This window comes from Orbicella franksi, chromosome 12 (genome assembly GCF_964199315.1).
Source record: "Orbicella franksi chromosome 12, jaOrbFran1.1, whole genome shotgun sequence".
In the NCBI taxonomy this organism is placed as follows: domain Eukaryota; kingdom Metazoa; phylum Cnidaria; class Anthozoa; order Scleractinia; family Merulinidae; genus Orbicella; species Orbicella franksi.
Window position 1 is genome coordinate 14,893,072 of NC_138156.1, and position 18,719 is coordinate 14,911,790.

General features: G+C 37.9%; 1 protein-coding gene across 3 annotated transcripts in view; it reads right to left on the reverse strand.

The window, feature by feature from the left end:
- LOC145462394 (uncharacterized) overlaps positions 1-7,468 on the reverse strand; it is a 238,699-nt gene extending 231,231 nt beyond the window's left edge. For all 3 annotated transcript variants that reach the window (XM_081445910.1, XM_081445911.1, XM_081445909.1), the window contains exon 1: positions 5,088-7,468. In XM_081445910.1, coding sequence (XP_081302036.1) covers positions 5,088-5,123 — 36 coding nt within the window. In that variant the 5' untranslated portion in view covers positions 5,124-7,468. The remainder of the gene's footprint in view (positions 1-5,087) is intronic.
- Between the last annotated feature and the right edge of the window lie 11,251 nt (positions 7,469-18,719).

The window sequence follows — 18,719 nt, forward strand, 5'->3', positions numbered from 1 at the left end:
AACTTCAGCTCTTCGCACCAACTTTGTGACTTGATACTTTTGTATTCCTTGCAAAAGGTATGTAACATGAAACTCGTTTTCTCCAAACCACATGGAAGATGAGCTTGTTTTGGGGGATAAATGAAAGAAAGTTAAATATCTGACAAAGAAATGGAAGGGAAACAATTTTGTTTTTTCTCAAAATGCAAATTTTCTTATCACAGATGAACAAGAACTAATTTAATTATCAGATAGTCACGGAATACCACTTTCTTTTTCTGTTGCCACCTTTGTTGTTAACAATAGAACAATTCAAAATTAATACACAACAATATCGATTGATACCAACGGGAAGCGTTTCAATGAGAAGTATTGAAGGTAAACAGCACTACTTGGCCGATATTATGCTGCATCAATGAATGACTCTCCTCAAAGACTGATTAAATTAATTTGCACTTTCATTAGGTGCCACAGAGTCTGCAGCAATATTTGAGCACTTTCCTGGTTTCTTTTGTCACAAATGTACAATTTGCAGAATATTAAAGCCACTAACTCGGAACTTTTTAGTCTCTATTACAGACGCAGTTAAGGCAAGAAATAAATAAGCCGCTAATGACAAACTTCACATTTTCCTTCTTTATTTAAACCGTGACAAACATACTACTGTAGTTTCAAAACAGCACATGATATTTGTTGAACCGACCTGTGGGTAATTCTAAAAGATACGTTTAACTTTGCACTAAAAAGGGACAGGTGGCGCTACCTAGTACCTGATATTACATGACAGAAAAAACTGCATGGAAACATAGTACATAACAGTTACAATGCTAGAATGTATGCCTTTTACATGTTAGGTTCTACCATAAGGAAAACTACTCAACATTTGTGTGTTATCCCGTATGCAGTGTATCCTCCACCTAATGTATAGAAGACACGAATGCTAACTAATCTGCGCATGCGTTTAGAGCAAATTGGTTTTGTTCTTAAGAGAATAGTACCACAAGGAGAGCAAGGGGTTACTTGAAACAAATATATAGCTTTGCAATGTTTACTCCTAACTGACATAGATATAACATGTTTTACGTAGGGTACACGTGTACCTTTCCCGGCTCACCCCCATCATTTCCTTGTCTCTAGACTAATTAATTAATTGAAATTAATTAATTAAACAAACATTAAAGTTTACACCTTAGCACATTAGTGCCTTACAGCAGTAGCGGCAGGCAACCCCCAAAACCATCCCAATAGTGCATTCTGCACTAATAATCCCACAGGACCTGAGGATCTTCAAATTCTCTACCCTCCTCAATCAACATGCAATACTTGTCTTCTAATGAGTGATACACACATTTCATCATCAATTAAGCTTGCACTGAACTTCCAAAAGGAGGGGGCATGACATTGATTTTCAATTCCATTAATAAACAAGGTGATTGCTGAGTGATCCGATTTAATCGCAGGTATAATGTCTATGCTCTCTAAATCTTCTCGTAAACTACTGGAAGTTAGCCAGAAATCTAACCTTCGTTGCATTAGATTTTTTTGTTGCCAAGAAAAAGGTTTCTCATTCAGATTCCTAAATTCTCCAGCTGTCTATTAAGTCAAATGACAGGCAGATTTGCTCTTGAGTTTGAATCTCTTGGAAGAAGATGCACTGCTCACTGGTCTTATTTAGAACATAAATATTAATAAACACAAAAGGTTGCTCCTACACAATGGCTATTAAAATAGTACAACAGTCTTGCTTATTGTGCATACACGATTTCAATTCAAAGTCAAGCCTTTCTTTGGCATGAATCAAAACACCTCTACTATGTTCAGAACCATGAGCAAAATAAAGATCTCCTTTCCACTGGGTAAATGAAGACCACATAAATTAACTTTGCAGCTCCATGACATTACAAAAAGGGAAGAGAAAAAAACCTAGTCTGAGTAGCAAATTTAAGCAGAAAATAATCTGCCCTTCATAAACAGTTAATCGGACTCAGCCCTACTAAAATAGGCTGACTTGCCTGCCTTCTTATCAGCAAAAACCTTAGGCAGCACCTTCTTTCTTCAATCAACAAATTCTTTATGCAAGTCTACAGAGATTCCAAAATTTTTACCTTTCGATTTCCTAGTGTTGCTCATGACCCTTTCACGACCCTTTAACGATCCGGATATCAAAGGAAAGGTGCGATGATCTGTCGAGGTTTGGGTGCTTGCTGGTTAAAGGGACCAATTCTCTGAACTGTTTCAAATTCTATATTGCTGGCGTTAAAAAAGAAAAAAGAAAATGTCGCTCATGTCATCGAAGCAAGGCTCTGTCTGCAAGAAATCTATGAACACTTGCTGGTGTCTTCTGCACCTTCAGGGTCTGCTTCAATTCTATAAAAAACGAAGGCTTTCCCTTTTGTGGTAAACTCCCATATAAAGAACCTCTTGTCTGAGAGTGGTGCAGTCTTTCTTCGAATTCTTTAGCAGTTTGATCTCACTGTTCAGGAATGCCAATCCTCTTCGATAGATTTCATTGCATTTCTTGTTGTCGCCTCCACAGTTTCCACTTTCTAGTTAAAGTGCACCTAACACCAAATTTTTTTTGCTGAAACGAATCCACTTGTTATTCACAGCATTTGGGCAAAGAAATTTTTGAATTTGGTTGAATTCTCGATTTTCTATGCCCTTTCAAAGTCACGTTTGAAGTGTTGCATTACCCCATTTTAGGGCGTCTGGGGTGGTAGTTGCTGATGATGTCTACCCAGGAACCAAACACAATGGTCCTCAGTCAGCTCTCTGTATTTGCTTGAGAGAATGGAAAACAAAACTAATTGTTCCGATATATTTTGGGAATAAAACGTCCAAGTTTTGTTTCAGAATCATTTCTTTTTCGTCACTGGAGTCAGAGTTAAGTTTCAATTCCGAAAACTCTGAAAGAAAAGTTTGACAACTGTGAACTCCCTGCTTAGAGCTTTGAGAGCAATATGCAACATTTCAAACGATGACGGGGAAGACTTCTTTGCAGACCAACTGCTTGTATATTAGGAATGGACAGCTAGATATGGTGTTAAAAAAGAAAAAAGAAAATGTCGCTCATGTCATCGAAGCAAGGCTCTGTCTGCAAGAAATCTACAAACACTTGCTGGTGTCTTCTGCACCTTCAGGGTGCAGGAGAAGCAGTGGAGCAAGTGGAGGAGCAGGCAAACGAAAAGCAGGAAAGAAAACTACAGGACTGCTTTGGATGGTAATTTCGTCACCTGAACACAAAATTCCCACGCGTGCTTATACCCCGTTTATATTTGTCCTTAGCAAGAATGTATTTTGCCAAGATATGGCTGTACTATTAAATCCAGTTTGTGTTTTACTATCTGGAATGCATTATGTTTATAAGAGCAACGTAAGTGTTGCAGTTTTCGAGACTTGATGACCTCCAAAACACTGGCTTCAATCGATTGAAAATTGTAGAATTGTCTGGACCTGTATTTTTGAAGATGTGGGAAGTGAGGCAGAAGTAAACATTTCATACAGTTACCGATTCCACATTCTCACACGTTTTAAGTTGTAACTTCAAATAACCAATGTAAAATGTTCTCAACGTTTGCAGTGAAATTCATCCAATAAGTGAAAAGGCTGTGTTCCCTAAGCGGTCCGAAGATAATGTTTCGAGCTCAAATTTTCGACACTATTGCACAGAATGTTTCTCACACTGCTGATTTCCAAACCTCCGAAAAACTCTGTGATCATGTAATTCTACAGGATTAATCTTCAACTTTTATCTAAATCGAAAGAGAAATAAGTGTTGGTTGGTGGCGTACAGTTGCGACCTATTTACATATCAGAATATCAGTCGTAACACTTCTTGATTGATCACACAACTTTGCCGCCTATGTTATAAATACTGCGAGATTGGAAGATATAGGTTGTTGGTAGTATTTCTATAAATTGCTGGTTGGCTTTAAACAGAAATTTCGAAAATAGCATTTGAAAGTCTGCAGAACAATTCCAGTGAGAGTTCTTCAATGGTTCTCTCAGACTCAGTTCGCTTGTTTCGGTTCAACAAAATCAACCATTGTTCATGTCTTTATTGCACCATTGACTGATCATTACCAGTACATTGTACAGTATATCTTTCTTTAAATCTGGGATATTGCTGAAACAGCCGATAGCACTTCTGGAAGGCGTTTCTGCGAACTTTTCGAATGTGTACTGCACCATCCTGAAGGAAATGAGAGGACATGAGATATTCAACCTTCCTGGGTAGACATCACAATAGCCGCTGGACTCATTCTCCTCAAACTCGGACAACAAAATGGCAGTGGAGGATTTAATGGAATTCAAAAATTTTTTGGTAGAGGTGATTCAAATAACCAGTAGATTCGTTTTAGCGAATTTTGGGTTAGGTGCACTTTAATCCGTTCCTTTTAGCATCCACATTTTTGACATAGCTTTCAAGGCTGTCAAGTTTTGTTTCCATCGCCTCCAGTTTTTTAAGGACAATGTCAAGTTTAGGCAACACGTCTTTCACCATTTCTAGTACAGAACGCACTTCATTGACTCCATGAACCCCTTTCTGACAGGTCAAATTTCGATCTTTTGTCTTCCAAATGGTTGGTTATTTTTCTTTGCTAGAGGTAGAGCTACTCTTTCTGCTTTTCCCTTTAAGTTTTTGAAATATATCTGCCATTAAAAACTTCACAAACTCCCATAAATTCACATTAAGCTGGGGCTTACAAAAGCATGTCTCTTCTAGCTCCAGTCTCCCAGTCTCCATGCAGTATTTACTTTAATTATAGTTTAGATAGCCCTCAGAGCAATTAGCATGTATATGCTACTCTGTAAATCCAAACTTAAATGAAGTGTATGTATCTAATATAGTTAATAAGGTTAGTTTGAGGAATACCAAACAAGAACTTGCCATCTTTATCTCTTATTATGAAATAAACACAGGAGCCATGGCAATGGGTTTCTAGATCTCTGTCATACAGAGAGCCCTTGCTCATGTAACCTAAAAAACCGGTTCTCTGATATAAGAAACACACATCAGATACATGCAGTGCTTGTAGAAATTGTCACTGATCTTTCAGAAGAAAAAAATGTAGAAAAATAACTAGTTACACATAAGTTCACCTTACCTGCAATGTGACAATAGATGTAGGTGTTCCATACATGTATGCCTTATTTGTGTTGCTGCTCTTGATGTGCACTGGAGCAATGGCAACGGAAGCTTTAGTGGAAGGTGTTAAGCTTATATCTGAATCAATACCAGTGTTTTCAATGTTGGGATCTCCAAAAATCTTTCCTGATAATGATGTCAAATGGGAAGTATATAGGAAGGGTCAAGGAACAATACACTGCAACACAATAATTAAACTTGGCAGGCTTTTGAGGCAAGTTTTGCTTATGGTGGTGTATAGTGGTCACATCAGAAGCAATTCCACTCCTTTGATTATCAAAGTGGCTATCACCTGCTGAACTCAAATCAAAGTGCTCTGTGAGCAAACTCGTAACTTGAACAAATATATTAATATATTTTTTGGATTATGTTTAATATTATCTGGTTTAGGGAATAATGCAGTTGATTTCCATATTTAGAGTATGAGCAATAGTTCAGTGTTCGCTAATAAGGTACCACAGAAACAAAGTAACATTTGGATAAGAAGGCATTACAATTAAAATGATCATGCTATTACATTTGAAAAGGGTGGACGATGTCATGTGTTTAAACATTTATCAATTTTGTTTCTGGTTCACCAAGAAATAGTTGGCAGTAAATGTGGGTGAAAGGTGAACTTTGGAAATATCGAAAAATCAAGGCAATACCGTCTTAATGAAAACATTAATCATTCTCTCATCAAATGAGATATACAGAAATAAGTTTTCTTGCAAAATAGCATTATCAGGTTCTGCTTTTAAGGACATGCAAGGACACAATGATGTTTCATTTCAAGTTGATACAAGGTGATGAGGAAACAAGGGTTATTTTCCTTTGTCAAGGGAAACAAGAGAAAATTAAGCAAAAAGAGAGGAACACACTTCCAGCTCATGTGACCAATGTAGGTATGCTGATGGTGAAGAATATAGAAGGAAAACGTTGTCTAGAGTATCCAGGGAATATCTAGTTCCATTGCAGCCTTAAGAGCAGTTCTCCAGGAAAGTGAAGCAAAGTTGGAAATGAAAATTTTTAACCCCCTTCATTTTTTGTGTGGAGGTAGGGAACCTGGGGGATGAACAAAAACAGCCATGTTTGGATCAGCAGGTGTGTCATTGCCATGGTAACCGCACTTGATCACGTCGGCCTGAGGTCTATGTTTTGTCCAAAAAATTTACTCTCAAGAAGTAAAAATAAATGAGTCTGGTTCTCGGGTGCATGAGAACCAATTCAAATGAAATTCATACAGATGGTACAGCCACTCTCCCAGTTTATAAAATTTGCCATTAAAGTATTTTGGGTTTTATAATAAAGACGACAATGCTCGTCCTACTATGTTGCCTGTCAGCCATTTTGACAAGCAGAAAAAACAAGCACAACCATATTCGTAATTTCTCCCAAAGTACTCTTTCCCAAAAAACCAAATTAGCAGCAAAGCTTACATAGATATTGAAGTTTCTAAATATCATAAAATCTATTTGGGGAAAACTATATTCTGGCCATGGGTGTCGAAGGCATCTGAGGCAAATCGCAAAAAATTGAAAAATTGGAAATTTTGAGGGCTCTAGTATTTGGCTCAATCAGGCTTTAAATAGAGAATATCAGCTTCAGAAGTATTTTCTATCATCGTATCTGTTATCTACATTTGATTGATTAGGTTTTTGGCCAACAAATTTGATGAAATATAAATTGAAACAAAGTCTACCTTGTAACTCTTGGGAATTTCTTCAGGATGCTTTTGTCATATAGTATGGGTCTCTCCTCAATTTTCTCGCTCCATTTTCTTGACCGAATCTTGCACACACTCAAGCGCAAAGGTCAAATCTAACTGGCTAGCCTCACGGAACATGTACTTTTAGACCACAGATGATGATGCAAAAACCCGAAAATAGAACAGTCGAACAGGTCAAACACAGTCGTGTGTCGACTATCGAAATAATTCATCAATACAATCTATCCAGGAAGTTAAATAGATGCATCAAGATCACAGCTAAGCAAATGCATGTCTGCGATGATTCTGAATTAAGTCTTTGGCTAAATTGAACCGTACATTCCGTGGTACATGGTCGAGAAGCGAAGAAATAGCTCGAAATCGTTGTTTACGACCAAATGTATGTAGACCGGAAATGCAAGGAGCAAAACTGCTGACTGGATGTACTTTTAAGATGCGATATACACACGTTTTGTTTTTTTGTGTTTGTAGCTTCAGATAAAGCGACATTATTGCAATGGCATTGTCTCTTCTTACGATATTTTTGGTTGAATACATCATTGATAGAGGAATGAAAGGACAACTTTTGATCCGCTTTTATGACTGTTTTAATACAGTGGTGAATAAAGAGGAGAGAAGAAAAACGCTTCACTGATGGTGTAACGTCAGGTTCACAGCGACTGTTGAAAGGCTGAATTGTCACTTGCTAGACAACTTGTCGCGATGAGACTAGCGTGTGTGGGAGATGCTTTACTAATCGAATAAAGCCAGAGATCACGGAAAATCAGCTGTGATTGACGGTGATTTAATTGACGATAATCGAACGTAAACTGAAATATAATGAAATGAATAAACTAATTACCAGATAATAGAAGATTACAAGATGACAAGAGTCACGAAACAATAATAGCAAACATTCCAATCATAACTGTGATATGACAATACTTCCAGTGAAACTTCTCAGTAAAGATACAATTAAAATCATCAGTGATCCCAAGCAGATACGCATACTGCTAACTGTCCTAATACAATAAATGACTACACTCTAAAAACTTGAAAGCAATAAAATTGTACGATGTGATAAAAACGTGCTTGCGTGAGCGCCACTGAAAGCGATGTGGGAATTTACTAGCAAAGAAAGGACTTAACTGAATTACCAGAGATTCTTATAGGAAAGTTGCTAAATAGAAACCTAAGCTAGGGGGAGTGTGAACTATAAAGATCTATCGCTAAAAACAAGATGAAATAAAAACTTTGAAAACTGGGGCTCTGCCACGTGTTGGACTAGTACAATAGGCTGTTGTATAAAAAAAACCGAGACTAAAGGTACTTAAGGTTAAAAAACGTCAAAACTTGAAACTTATACTAAAAAGCAAGCATAGAAAATAGTTTGTACTTACACATCGGTTCCCGCTTGTACTCTAAATAGTCAAGGGTAGCTTAAAACTTAATTTACTTGAAAACACGTACTGTGCACGCACGATAACTGAAACTTGAACTACTGGCGGGAATATGTCGCTAACACTATCTATATACGTCCACGTGTAAAAACAGATGACGTCATTACTAAGCAACAAATTGGCGAATCAGAAAGAGTTAAGATTACTCACTTAATTAGAGAAGCCTCGATATAGTGTTCATTACAGATGGTTTTATGCAACCTGATTACCTCCATTGGCTTTACTGCACTGGATCAAGTTTGTATAAGAGAGGATACCATTTTTCATCCCTTGATTTAGCTACAGTAAATCCAGGAGTACTGACAGGTGTTAAAATATGTACAGGTTTTCATTAACAACAACTGATGTGCAGGCTTGAATGAGAACAAGGAAGTTAGTTTTTCCGAGAACTCTTGGATGTTCGAATTCTGTCTGTCTATACAGGTATGCAAAAAAGAGAAATTCATGCTGTGCATGCCAAAAATGCAGATTGCACTCGCACCCATTCAACAAAAATAAAATTCAACATGGGGCCCTGGTGCATATGAATACGAGTCAGACTTTGCACCTAAACATTTCAACCTTGTTCCTAGTTTCCCAGGGTATGAGATTGCTCAACGTTTAATTTTTCTTTGATGCTTTTATTCGGTTCTTCGGTTTTCATTTTTTTTTTGTTTTGTTTTGGCTTTCTTCACGATTGCCATTGTAAAACAACCCCATTACAAGAGGATATCATTAAACTTGTATCCGGTGTTACATCTCATTACATTGTGTTACATCCAGTCAGCTGTCGTGCTTCTCAGACTTTTGGCCTACACATTCAGTTTATTCACCATTCTTGGCAAAATCTGACTCGATTTTAGCCAAAGACATTACTTTGGATTGTTCAAAGGCATGCATTTGCTTTGTACATTGATCTCAACACATTTACTTTACTTCCTGGCTGGATAATATTGATGAATTTAGCTGCTTGACAGCAGAAATCGCAAGTATTGCAACCATGTTTTGACCTTTCAACTATTCTTTGTCAAGTGTATGTGGGCTTCTTGTATCATCATCTCTGGTCTGAAACATGGCAAACTGGATATTCGATGGGAGTAACTGTTAGATTAGAGTCAGCGCTAGATTTGGTCAAGAAAATGGAGCGAGTGAAGAAGAGACATTGGAGAGAACCATGCAACGAAAGCATCCTGAAGAAATTTCCAAACCTTCAAGGTAGGGTTTGTATCAATTTATATTTTGTCAAATTTGTTGGCCGAAACCCTGTTAACTAAATGTAGGTAACAGACAAGATGATAAAAGATACTTTTGAAGCTGATTTTCTCTCTCCAAAGCCTGTTTGCACCAAATGCTAGAGCCCTCAAAATTACCAATTTTGCAATTTGCCCCAGGTGTCTTCAGCACCCATGGCCAGAATATAGTTTCCCCCAAATTTATTTTATGATATTTAGAAACGTCAATATCTGTGTAATCTCTGCAGCTAATTTGGTTTATGTGGAAAGAGTACTTTCAGAGAAATTACTAATATGGTTGTTCTTGTTTTTCCTGCTTGTCAAAATGGCTGACAGGGAACATAGTAAGATGAGCATTTTCTTCTTGTTTAAAAAACCCAAAATACTTTAATGGCGAATTTTATAAACTGGGAGAGTGGCTGTACCATCTGTACGAATTTCATTTGAATTGGTTCTCATGCATCCGAGAACCAGACTCGTTTACTTTTACTTTTTGAGTGGAACTTTTGCTCAAAACATGGTCCTGAGACTGACGCCATCTAGTGCCGTTACCATGGCAACGATACATCTGCCGATCCAAATATGGTTGTTTTTGTTTATCCCCCAAGGTAACCTACCTCCACACAAAAATTGAAGGGGGGTCAAAATTTTTCATTTCCAACTTTGCTTCACTTTCCTGGAGAATTGCTCTTAAGTTTCATTGGCTCTAAAAACAATGAAAATGATTGGAGGAAAAACTAACCTGCAAGAGCATCCGGTTTTTTTTGGCTCTTGGTTTTTTTTGCACATGAAACAAGAGCAGAAAAAACAGGCGCCCTTGCATGCTAAAGAAAAACACAACCGACTCGATCGAGCCAAGTGTTTCTGAGCTAGGCACAATTCAACCGGACGTTCAATATTTTCGGACTTCAAATTGGATCTCTCCAGGGTCACTCGTTTCCTGACCGCTAGCATTCCAGTGGAAACCACCAAGCAGTCTGTCTGCAAGAACAATTTGTGATATCAACAGAGATTTTGATCTTATCTGATACTCAGTGCGCGTTTACCGACCAGTGTGTAATTTTAGATATTTTGACCTTCAGGTTTGATTTGTAATACTTGTTAAACAACCATAGTGAGGCCTTGTCCATACTACACCAGAAAATTTGAAAGTACAGCTTTATTTCTAAGGTTAGGTTTTCCATCCACAATAATTTGCCAAGAAAACGGGCACTCTTCAAAGGAAAACACTGTTCAAACCCGAGGAATTTGAAAACGCAGGCTTTGTGCTTTAATGTGGACTCAAAACATTTTCAAAATGGAGCTTTTCCAAAACAAGGATGTCATTTCCTCAAACACAAATCCAAAATGACAGGTGATTGTTGCGTTTTCAAATTTCTCCAACAAAGTGTGGACGGAAAACATTCGATGTGTTTTCAGAGTGATTAACACCCTTTTCAAATTTCTCCAGCGTAGTGTGGACGGGGCATGAGTGTTTGCAGTTCCAGGGTAGCCATTCAAAGTTAATGTTTACACAGACCAAAACATCCTGTACGAACGCCTCCAGATAGACTTGCCACAAGTAGACTTCTAATTCTATAAAATGAAGCCAACTTGTTCCACTTGTTTGGATGCAAATTTAAAATTTGTGACCTTACACAGGAAAACGTGCATTAGCCCCCATCCATTAAACGGGCTAAAATAAACGGATGATAAACAGATAATAAACGGATAGTAAATGCCTTTAAAAGCATTAAAACATTTCCTACATGTACAAACGTTTTAATGGTTACTGAATCTTGGAAAACAGCTTGGCAAAGCGTTTGAATGGTTAGCGAAAATTTTTGAACAAATGACTGGAGGCATTAAAACGGATGGCAAAAATTTTCAAATGGATAACTTCAAGCATTAAAATGGCTAGCAAAAATTTTCGAACAGATGGTGTTTAACCCATTGACTCCTGTGCCACCCGTACCCGCCCGTGATGAGCCTTGGCCTTTGTTCGACTTCTGACGTCATCAGGTTTGACCAAAATTGGCATCACCTATACTCAACTTCTGCAGGAGGAAAAGATCTTTCCAATGATACCCAGATCAGAGTGATCGGCTCAAATGGAACCTGAAATATGTACGTAAATGCTCAGAAATTTGAGTGAAAAACTCCGAGTAAAATTCAGTGCGACTACATGTGGCTACTCCAGGGTTAAAATTGCCCGTCTCGATGATGCTTTGTCAGACTTTTTTGAACTGTAAGCACGCCCAGTATAAGGTCAATCACTGCAGCAAAAAGATAAGAGAAGAAGAAAATGGAAAGGCGAATAAAACATTAAAAAAACGAAAAGCCTAAAGATGTAGGTCTGATTTCTGTGCATGTCCAAGCAAGCAAGCATGTCGTAAAACGCGATGCTACTGGAAAAAAAGCATGCTGTCATGTTGCAAATGCCTTTTTGACTAGATTGGAGCTAATTTGGCCCATATCCAGCATGAAAATCTCCAAAATGTCCAAGAAATGCATTTTTGGCAGAAAGTTCTGGGAGTCAATGGGTTAAACAGTTAGCTCATGTGTTTAAACAGTTAGCTCATGTGTTCAAACAGATGACCTCAAGGATTTGAACGGTTACCCAAACTTTTAATTTAAACGCCCAACTTTTCGATCAAAGGGTCACTGACTTAGCACGCGATTAGCAAAATAGTCAAAATTATTTTGAACCATAAGCGCTTAAAAGCAATAATCTGAACAATTCTAATTAGTACATCTGTAAACTGGATATAGATAATATAATTCAAAGCAAGCGAATAACTACTTACGGATGGAAATTTTCTCTATGACGAATTGTCGAGAAAACAAAAACACAATTCTGTCCATGTTTGTTTAATCAAAGTCATTGTATGCAATGCCAATCCAGAAATATTTCCAACCAAATTCCATCGATGTAAACAAAGTAATCTCCAGTAACAAATTATTTTAAGGAAACAAGATTTACTATAAATAAAAATACTACACAAATGGTAGATGAGCGAGTTTGTTCAAGAGCAGAAACACATTAATTTAGTGCCACAATACCACGAATTGTTACGTGCAATTCAAACGTGACGCAAGAGAAAAATATTTCCTGGATGGGGTCGGGGAAGTTTTCTCCTAGCCTAAAATGTCAGTACTCAGATGGCCCTTGGACGAGGATTGACGATTAACGATTTCAAGCTAGAAATATACTGTCCATGACCTCAGTATGATTTAACACAAAATAGAATGCAGGGGACGGATAAACAGAAAGGTATGTTTGTGACAATGTGGGAGGCGTGGTGGCCTCATGGTTAGTGCGCTCGTTTCTGGATCGAGCGGTCCGGGTTTGAGCCTTGGCCGAGGACATTGTGTTGTGTTCTTGCGCAAGACACTTTACTCTCACAGTGCCTCTCTCCACCCAGGTGTATAAATGGGTACCGGCGAACTTAATGCTGGGGGTAACCCTGCGATGGACTAGCATCCCATCCAGGGGGGAGTAGAAATACTCCTAGTCGCTTCATGCTACAGAAACCGGGATAAGCTTCGGCCTGATGGGCCACTTGGATCACATGCAGACTTTACCTTTTACCTTTATGTTTGTTACAATACAATTCTAACACTCTAAACAAAGTGCCATGTCGCATACCGTAGTTTTACGAGAATTCATGTGACCCAAACACAGCTGTTCTTGTTCTCATTCAACCACCACTGTTTTTCATTTCGATGTTTTTACTTTGATAAGAGAAGGAAATAAAAATATGTACTGGGCAAGCTAACTTTAAAAACTCAACCTGTAACAAAACATAAGACATATTAAAGTTCTAAATCGAACGTTCGTGAATGAGATGCCAACTTGATTTATTTACAAGCATACCACTGCTTTCTATTTGTTTCAACAAATTGTTTTACCATTCCGTTCTGTCTGTCTTCGAATCTCTGTAGCTTCTGGTTAACATTGTCTTTGGTTGTTTTAACAGTAAGCTTAAAATGTTCGCTGAAACGTTTTTATAATGGTTCCAAGACTTTCTAAACGGATACGGGATAGGCTTCCCATTAAAACGAATTCAAAGATTTCTTTACGGACTGCTTTTGCCGTTTAAACGGATGCTTGGATTTTTTAAGATTGCTTTTGCTGTTTTAATGGATGCTTAGATGTTCTTAACGGATACCTCTTTCCGTTTTAACAGATCCAGAAAATTCATGAACGGTTGCGAAAGCCGTTCAAACAGTTTCATCATAACGTTAAACACTTCGCCTAATGCTTGAAACGGTTTCATGAAAGCTCTAAACGGATTGCAAACAGATAACAAACGGATGATAAATGCTTTTATCCGTTCAACGGATAAGGCGTAGTGTACGTTTCCTGTGTAGGTCGCATTTGTTTAAGTTTTGGCGCGCAAACATGGGTGTGACGTAATGATTCACTCAAGGTGTATTAAAACTCATAAAACAAGAAATTATATTTTTTCTTTGCTGCGCGACAAAAGTTGAGAAAATTGAACACACAAAAACAAGTTAATTATTAACTTTAGAGGACAAAACAAAAACGAAAACAACAAAATCCATTCTTTTACTATAGCAGATGACATTTGAGAAAACACCAGAAAATAAAAGTGAAAAGACATCTAAACGACAATTTAATACAAATAATACAGCGCAGTGAAAGAAAGATGAAAGTTGTAACTAAAAAAGACGACAAAAACGAGCCAATTATTTTGAGATAAATCATATTTCAACTGTGCTAAATTAGTGCCCAGTTAGTTCTTTTCTCAGGAGTTTTGTAGTAGATGAATAAAACTCAAAAAAACATATTTGAACGAAGCAAATAAATTAAACAAAGACGGCCACAGAGGTCGCTGTAAATGAAATATGCAGAAATCCACTGTTAACTTTAAAAACCTAAAATTTCCAAAGAAAGGTAACAAAATGAAAGAAACATGACAGAAAGTTCAATAACAATAAATTTTCATTGAAGATGAGGCAAAAAAACTATCTAAAAGCAAAAAAAATGTTCAAAATATCGCAGATGCGTTTCACTGTGTGACAGCATGTTCAAATTAATTCACATGCTAAAGCAAAAGCTTGAGTTTTTGCCGACAGCTTTTGCAGTCATTTTATCGGGCGTGGCTTTACTAGTTGTCCAAAAATTTGAATTGAACTTCGAATACTATACATTACCATTTTTGTTTTCTAAAGTCAGGAAGCTGCTTTAAATCCGCAATCTGTATTCAAAACCCACTTGAAAGCGCACCGACTTCGTAAACACACGGTTTTATTTACCTTCAAAAGCATCCTTAATTTCCATGTCTTACAAGTTTAGCAGGAGCATGTTCTGGAACGGACAGGCAGGACCTAGTGGCCCACCTGAGATTCCTCAGAGGTCTCCTGTGAAGACTCCAACAAGACCCAGTGGCCCAGAGAGCTAGGTGTTGTTTCTGTTTGATAATTCATTGGTGATGCCAATGTCAATAGCACAATCGAGTGTGAGATCCCGTTCTTTTAAGAGTTGCTTTTGAACGTGCCAAGAACTGACACCACATACAATTTTATCACGAATACCCAGGGATACCCAGCAAACAGCTCTTCCATCACACGCTGGAAGACTTCTGAGGCATAAGTGATGCCAATGCGAATACTGCCATCTTTCTTCTTCACTGCTACCATTTGTGAGACCCACTCAGTTGGTTCGGACATGGGTGTGATCGCTCCATTCTTGACCATCCTATCACGCTCTCTTTTAACACTCTCCTCCATTGCAAGGGGTATTCTGCACGATGGTCTGATCACAAGGGTTACATTGGCATCAAGCCTCATTTTGTAAACAACGGGTATATTGCCAAGATCGCCTTGAAATAAGTCTTTGTACTTGTCAAGTATTGCTGCACAGAAGGCATCAGTGGTATCAACCTCATGGACCTCGCTGTGTAACTGAATGAGATTCAGGCTTAAGGAGTCCATGAGACCAAGCAATGGTGTTACTGGTTTGTCGATGACGTGAAATTCCAGGTTACAGGACATTGACTGCAAATGAACTTCGAGCTTCCCACTGCCATAGGCAACCAAATGCACTGCTTTGTCTTATCAATCTTCTCATTGCGGCTGATCCTTTTGAATGTATTGAGTGTGATCACAATACATTTGATGCCAGTGTCAATTTTAATTTTAATTTCAACTAGTTGGCCGTTGATTTCCATCGTGCAGTAAATTTCACTTTTCTTTCCTGGCTTAGATGTAATCGCATCGATAACAAATGAAGCCTCATCTTGTCCGATAGGATATTGTGGATCAACCGTTTGGACTGAATGCCTGGGACGCCGTCAACGATCTTGAGTGCTTGGATGCCTGCCATCACGTTTAGAACTGCAAACTTTTTTGAAATGATTGGGCTTTCTGCAACAAAGACATTTCTTGCCAAATGCTGGACACGATTTCTGCTTGGCTGCATGGTTACCACCACAATTTCTACAATTTTCGATACCAGGTTTGGAATCTTTCTTCAATAAACCTCCTTTGTCGACACCATGGACCTCTTCCTTTGGATAGCTGACTTGGTTCGACAACAGCGCGGTTTTGTTTCTGTCTGATAATTCGTTGGCAATGCTAATGTCAATAGCACGATCAAGTGCAAGATCCTGTTCTTTTAAGAGTTGCTTTTGAACGTGCCAAGAGCTGACACCACATACAATTTTATCACGAATAAGCTCATCCTTCAAAATGCCGTACTCATATGTACTCATATGTATTCTGAGATCAGCTTCAAATGACTGAAACAATTCACCTTCTTTCTCGATTCGGGAGTTGAATTTGTGCCTTTCCATAATGACATTTCCAAGAGGGTTGCAGATTTCAGCAAATTTTATTTTCAGCACTTCAATTCTCTCGTGAGATACTGCTTCAACTCCAACAGTTCCATCTTTGTTCAGCACAGCAGGAGCGTAAACTAAAGATTTCTCCTTTTCAATCGCTTCTCTTCCTGCCAAATTCAAGAAGATGTACGCTTTGGTTCTGTCGTCCTTTTCTCCACGAGTGGTGGTGACGAATATTTCCACCTCTTGGACAAAATGTTTACAGTTTAGTGCAACATTACCCTCGAAGCTCAATGGTTTGGGTTTTTGGAGACCATCTGCCATAATTTACTGTTGGATTGCAAGAGAGACCAGGCGATGCAGGTTTCCTTTACTCCTGACACCATGTAGTTTTCAAGAGTCGACCTTTACTAGACGAGTCCAATTATTCAACTAACAGATAAAATGCTACACACCCATGTTATGAAATGATTTGCATTACTCACACACATTCCATGCACATTCCACACACATGCATTCACACACTCATTCCACAAGAACTTTCTGGCCCCAAAACTACAGCTTTGACTCCTTTCTTGTTCAGGCTAGGCACCTGGTCTTTCATCAAGGAAGTCAAAGGAAAAATAACAAGACAAACTGTTTCAACAACTTCTCTTTCACCATGTTAAAAAACGTCCAACACAAATGGCCTAATGTGGAATGTTGAACTCTCTCCAGATCCAGTGGGTGATTGCGATGACTAATGTGTCCTTCAACTACTACGTTGCTTCACTCCAATTTCTTCAAAACCAAGCTTCTTGAACAAAACATCTTGTTTCAGCTTACCTGTGTTGTGTGTAGCTTGCAAAGAGCCCCAGTGCAAAATAAGTCATGAAGACCTTCCCTCAAACAAATGTTGCAACTCTATTTGCCAACGAATGAATACATGTGACCTATAAGTTTTAAAAAAGGCACTGTCGACATCAGCTACAAACTAAGTTTTTAAGATTGAGAGTTCATTTAATGAGATAAAATCATAAATCAAACATGTTAGCTAAAGCACATAAATCGATTGAATGCACCCGACCAGGTTCCATAAAAAGACTCACTCAAACACTCGTGAATTCCTGCAAAAAGTTTTACACCAGAGAGAACAACTGTATCACCACAGAGGCTTACGTGGGCAGAATAATTAAAAACCGGAAAAGTAGATGTTGTGTATTTTTGGCTGTTCATTTAACACAGCGTCTTGCCATGTAAGCCATTAGGATCCAGTCTCCATACAACACTTGAGTAATGATTGGCATGGCAATGCGAGAAATGATTTTCTCTAACTTGCCAATGTCTCATTAATAAACTTTCATTAGTTTATTTTTCAAAGTCAGTATGGCAAAAATGTCTTCTTAGAGCGTGTGCAAATATGATTTGTTTACTGATGCATCGTGCAAAAGGCACGTTAAAAACATCTATTGTGCTTTTCAGTAACATGCGACCTCGTTTTTAAGTCAACTCTGAAGTAAATTTTTAACCGTGCACCATGGGCTGAGCACAATTCATATTCTACCTGGTTTTATTTTTTTCTCGGTGACCAGATGCAGACCTCTGCTTGGCCAAATTTCTAATCAGGTAACTTATGATGTTTGTTTGCCAAAAGCAGTTAAAACATTACTGTACTGAAAATTTTATTAATATTTTTTGTATTTTTAGACAAGAGAAGTGAATTATTAAGCTGTTTTATTGAAGCGAGTTCAGAGATTGGAGGGAAAATTAAATATTTGCAAGCCAAGCAAAGAACATGTCAGAACATGCAAGGATTACGTCATTAGTAGGGAAATAACCACCAAACTAAAAGATAGCCATGGATAACACAATTCTTGAATTATGTGACTCTTGTGACTTCTTTGCTAGTCCTTTATGCAAGGGAAAAACAATTAAATTTAATCATGACTTTTAAGAAAGAAAGCTGTTGTTAATAGTGTTCGTATCTTCATGACCATACATATCCTGAAGAAAGTTCCAGATTAAGACTATTATGTCATCACAGATTTCACAACGGCTACGACTGATGGTGCAATAATACAGTTTGTGTTGATCAAGTGATGTGGTGTCTACAGTAATCAATGAATCATCAAGGACTGCTTTGGAATGTGCACTGCAATGCGACTGTAGTGCTAAGAAAACAGTTAAATTTTAAAAGTGCGGTTATAAGACCTAAAAGATCATCTTGTTTGGCTGTAGTCTATCATCCAATTGGACCTCTCAGGAAACATAACTTAGCACATGCATGGAATTACAATATGTATAATTCGTAACTTTAACGATAACCTTGATATTGCTTGAAAGTGAATCTTAGCACACCGCTTCGATAGATCATGCAGATAACAATTCTAGGCCACTCCCCAATCAATACTCTATTCAATTAGTTTATTATCCCTTTTATTTTTCCATTTTAATATATTCTTTTTA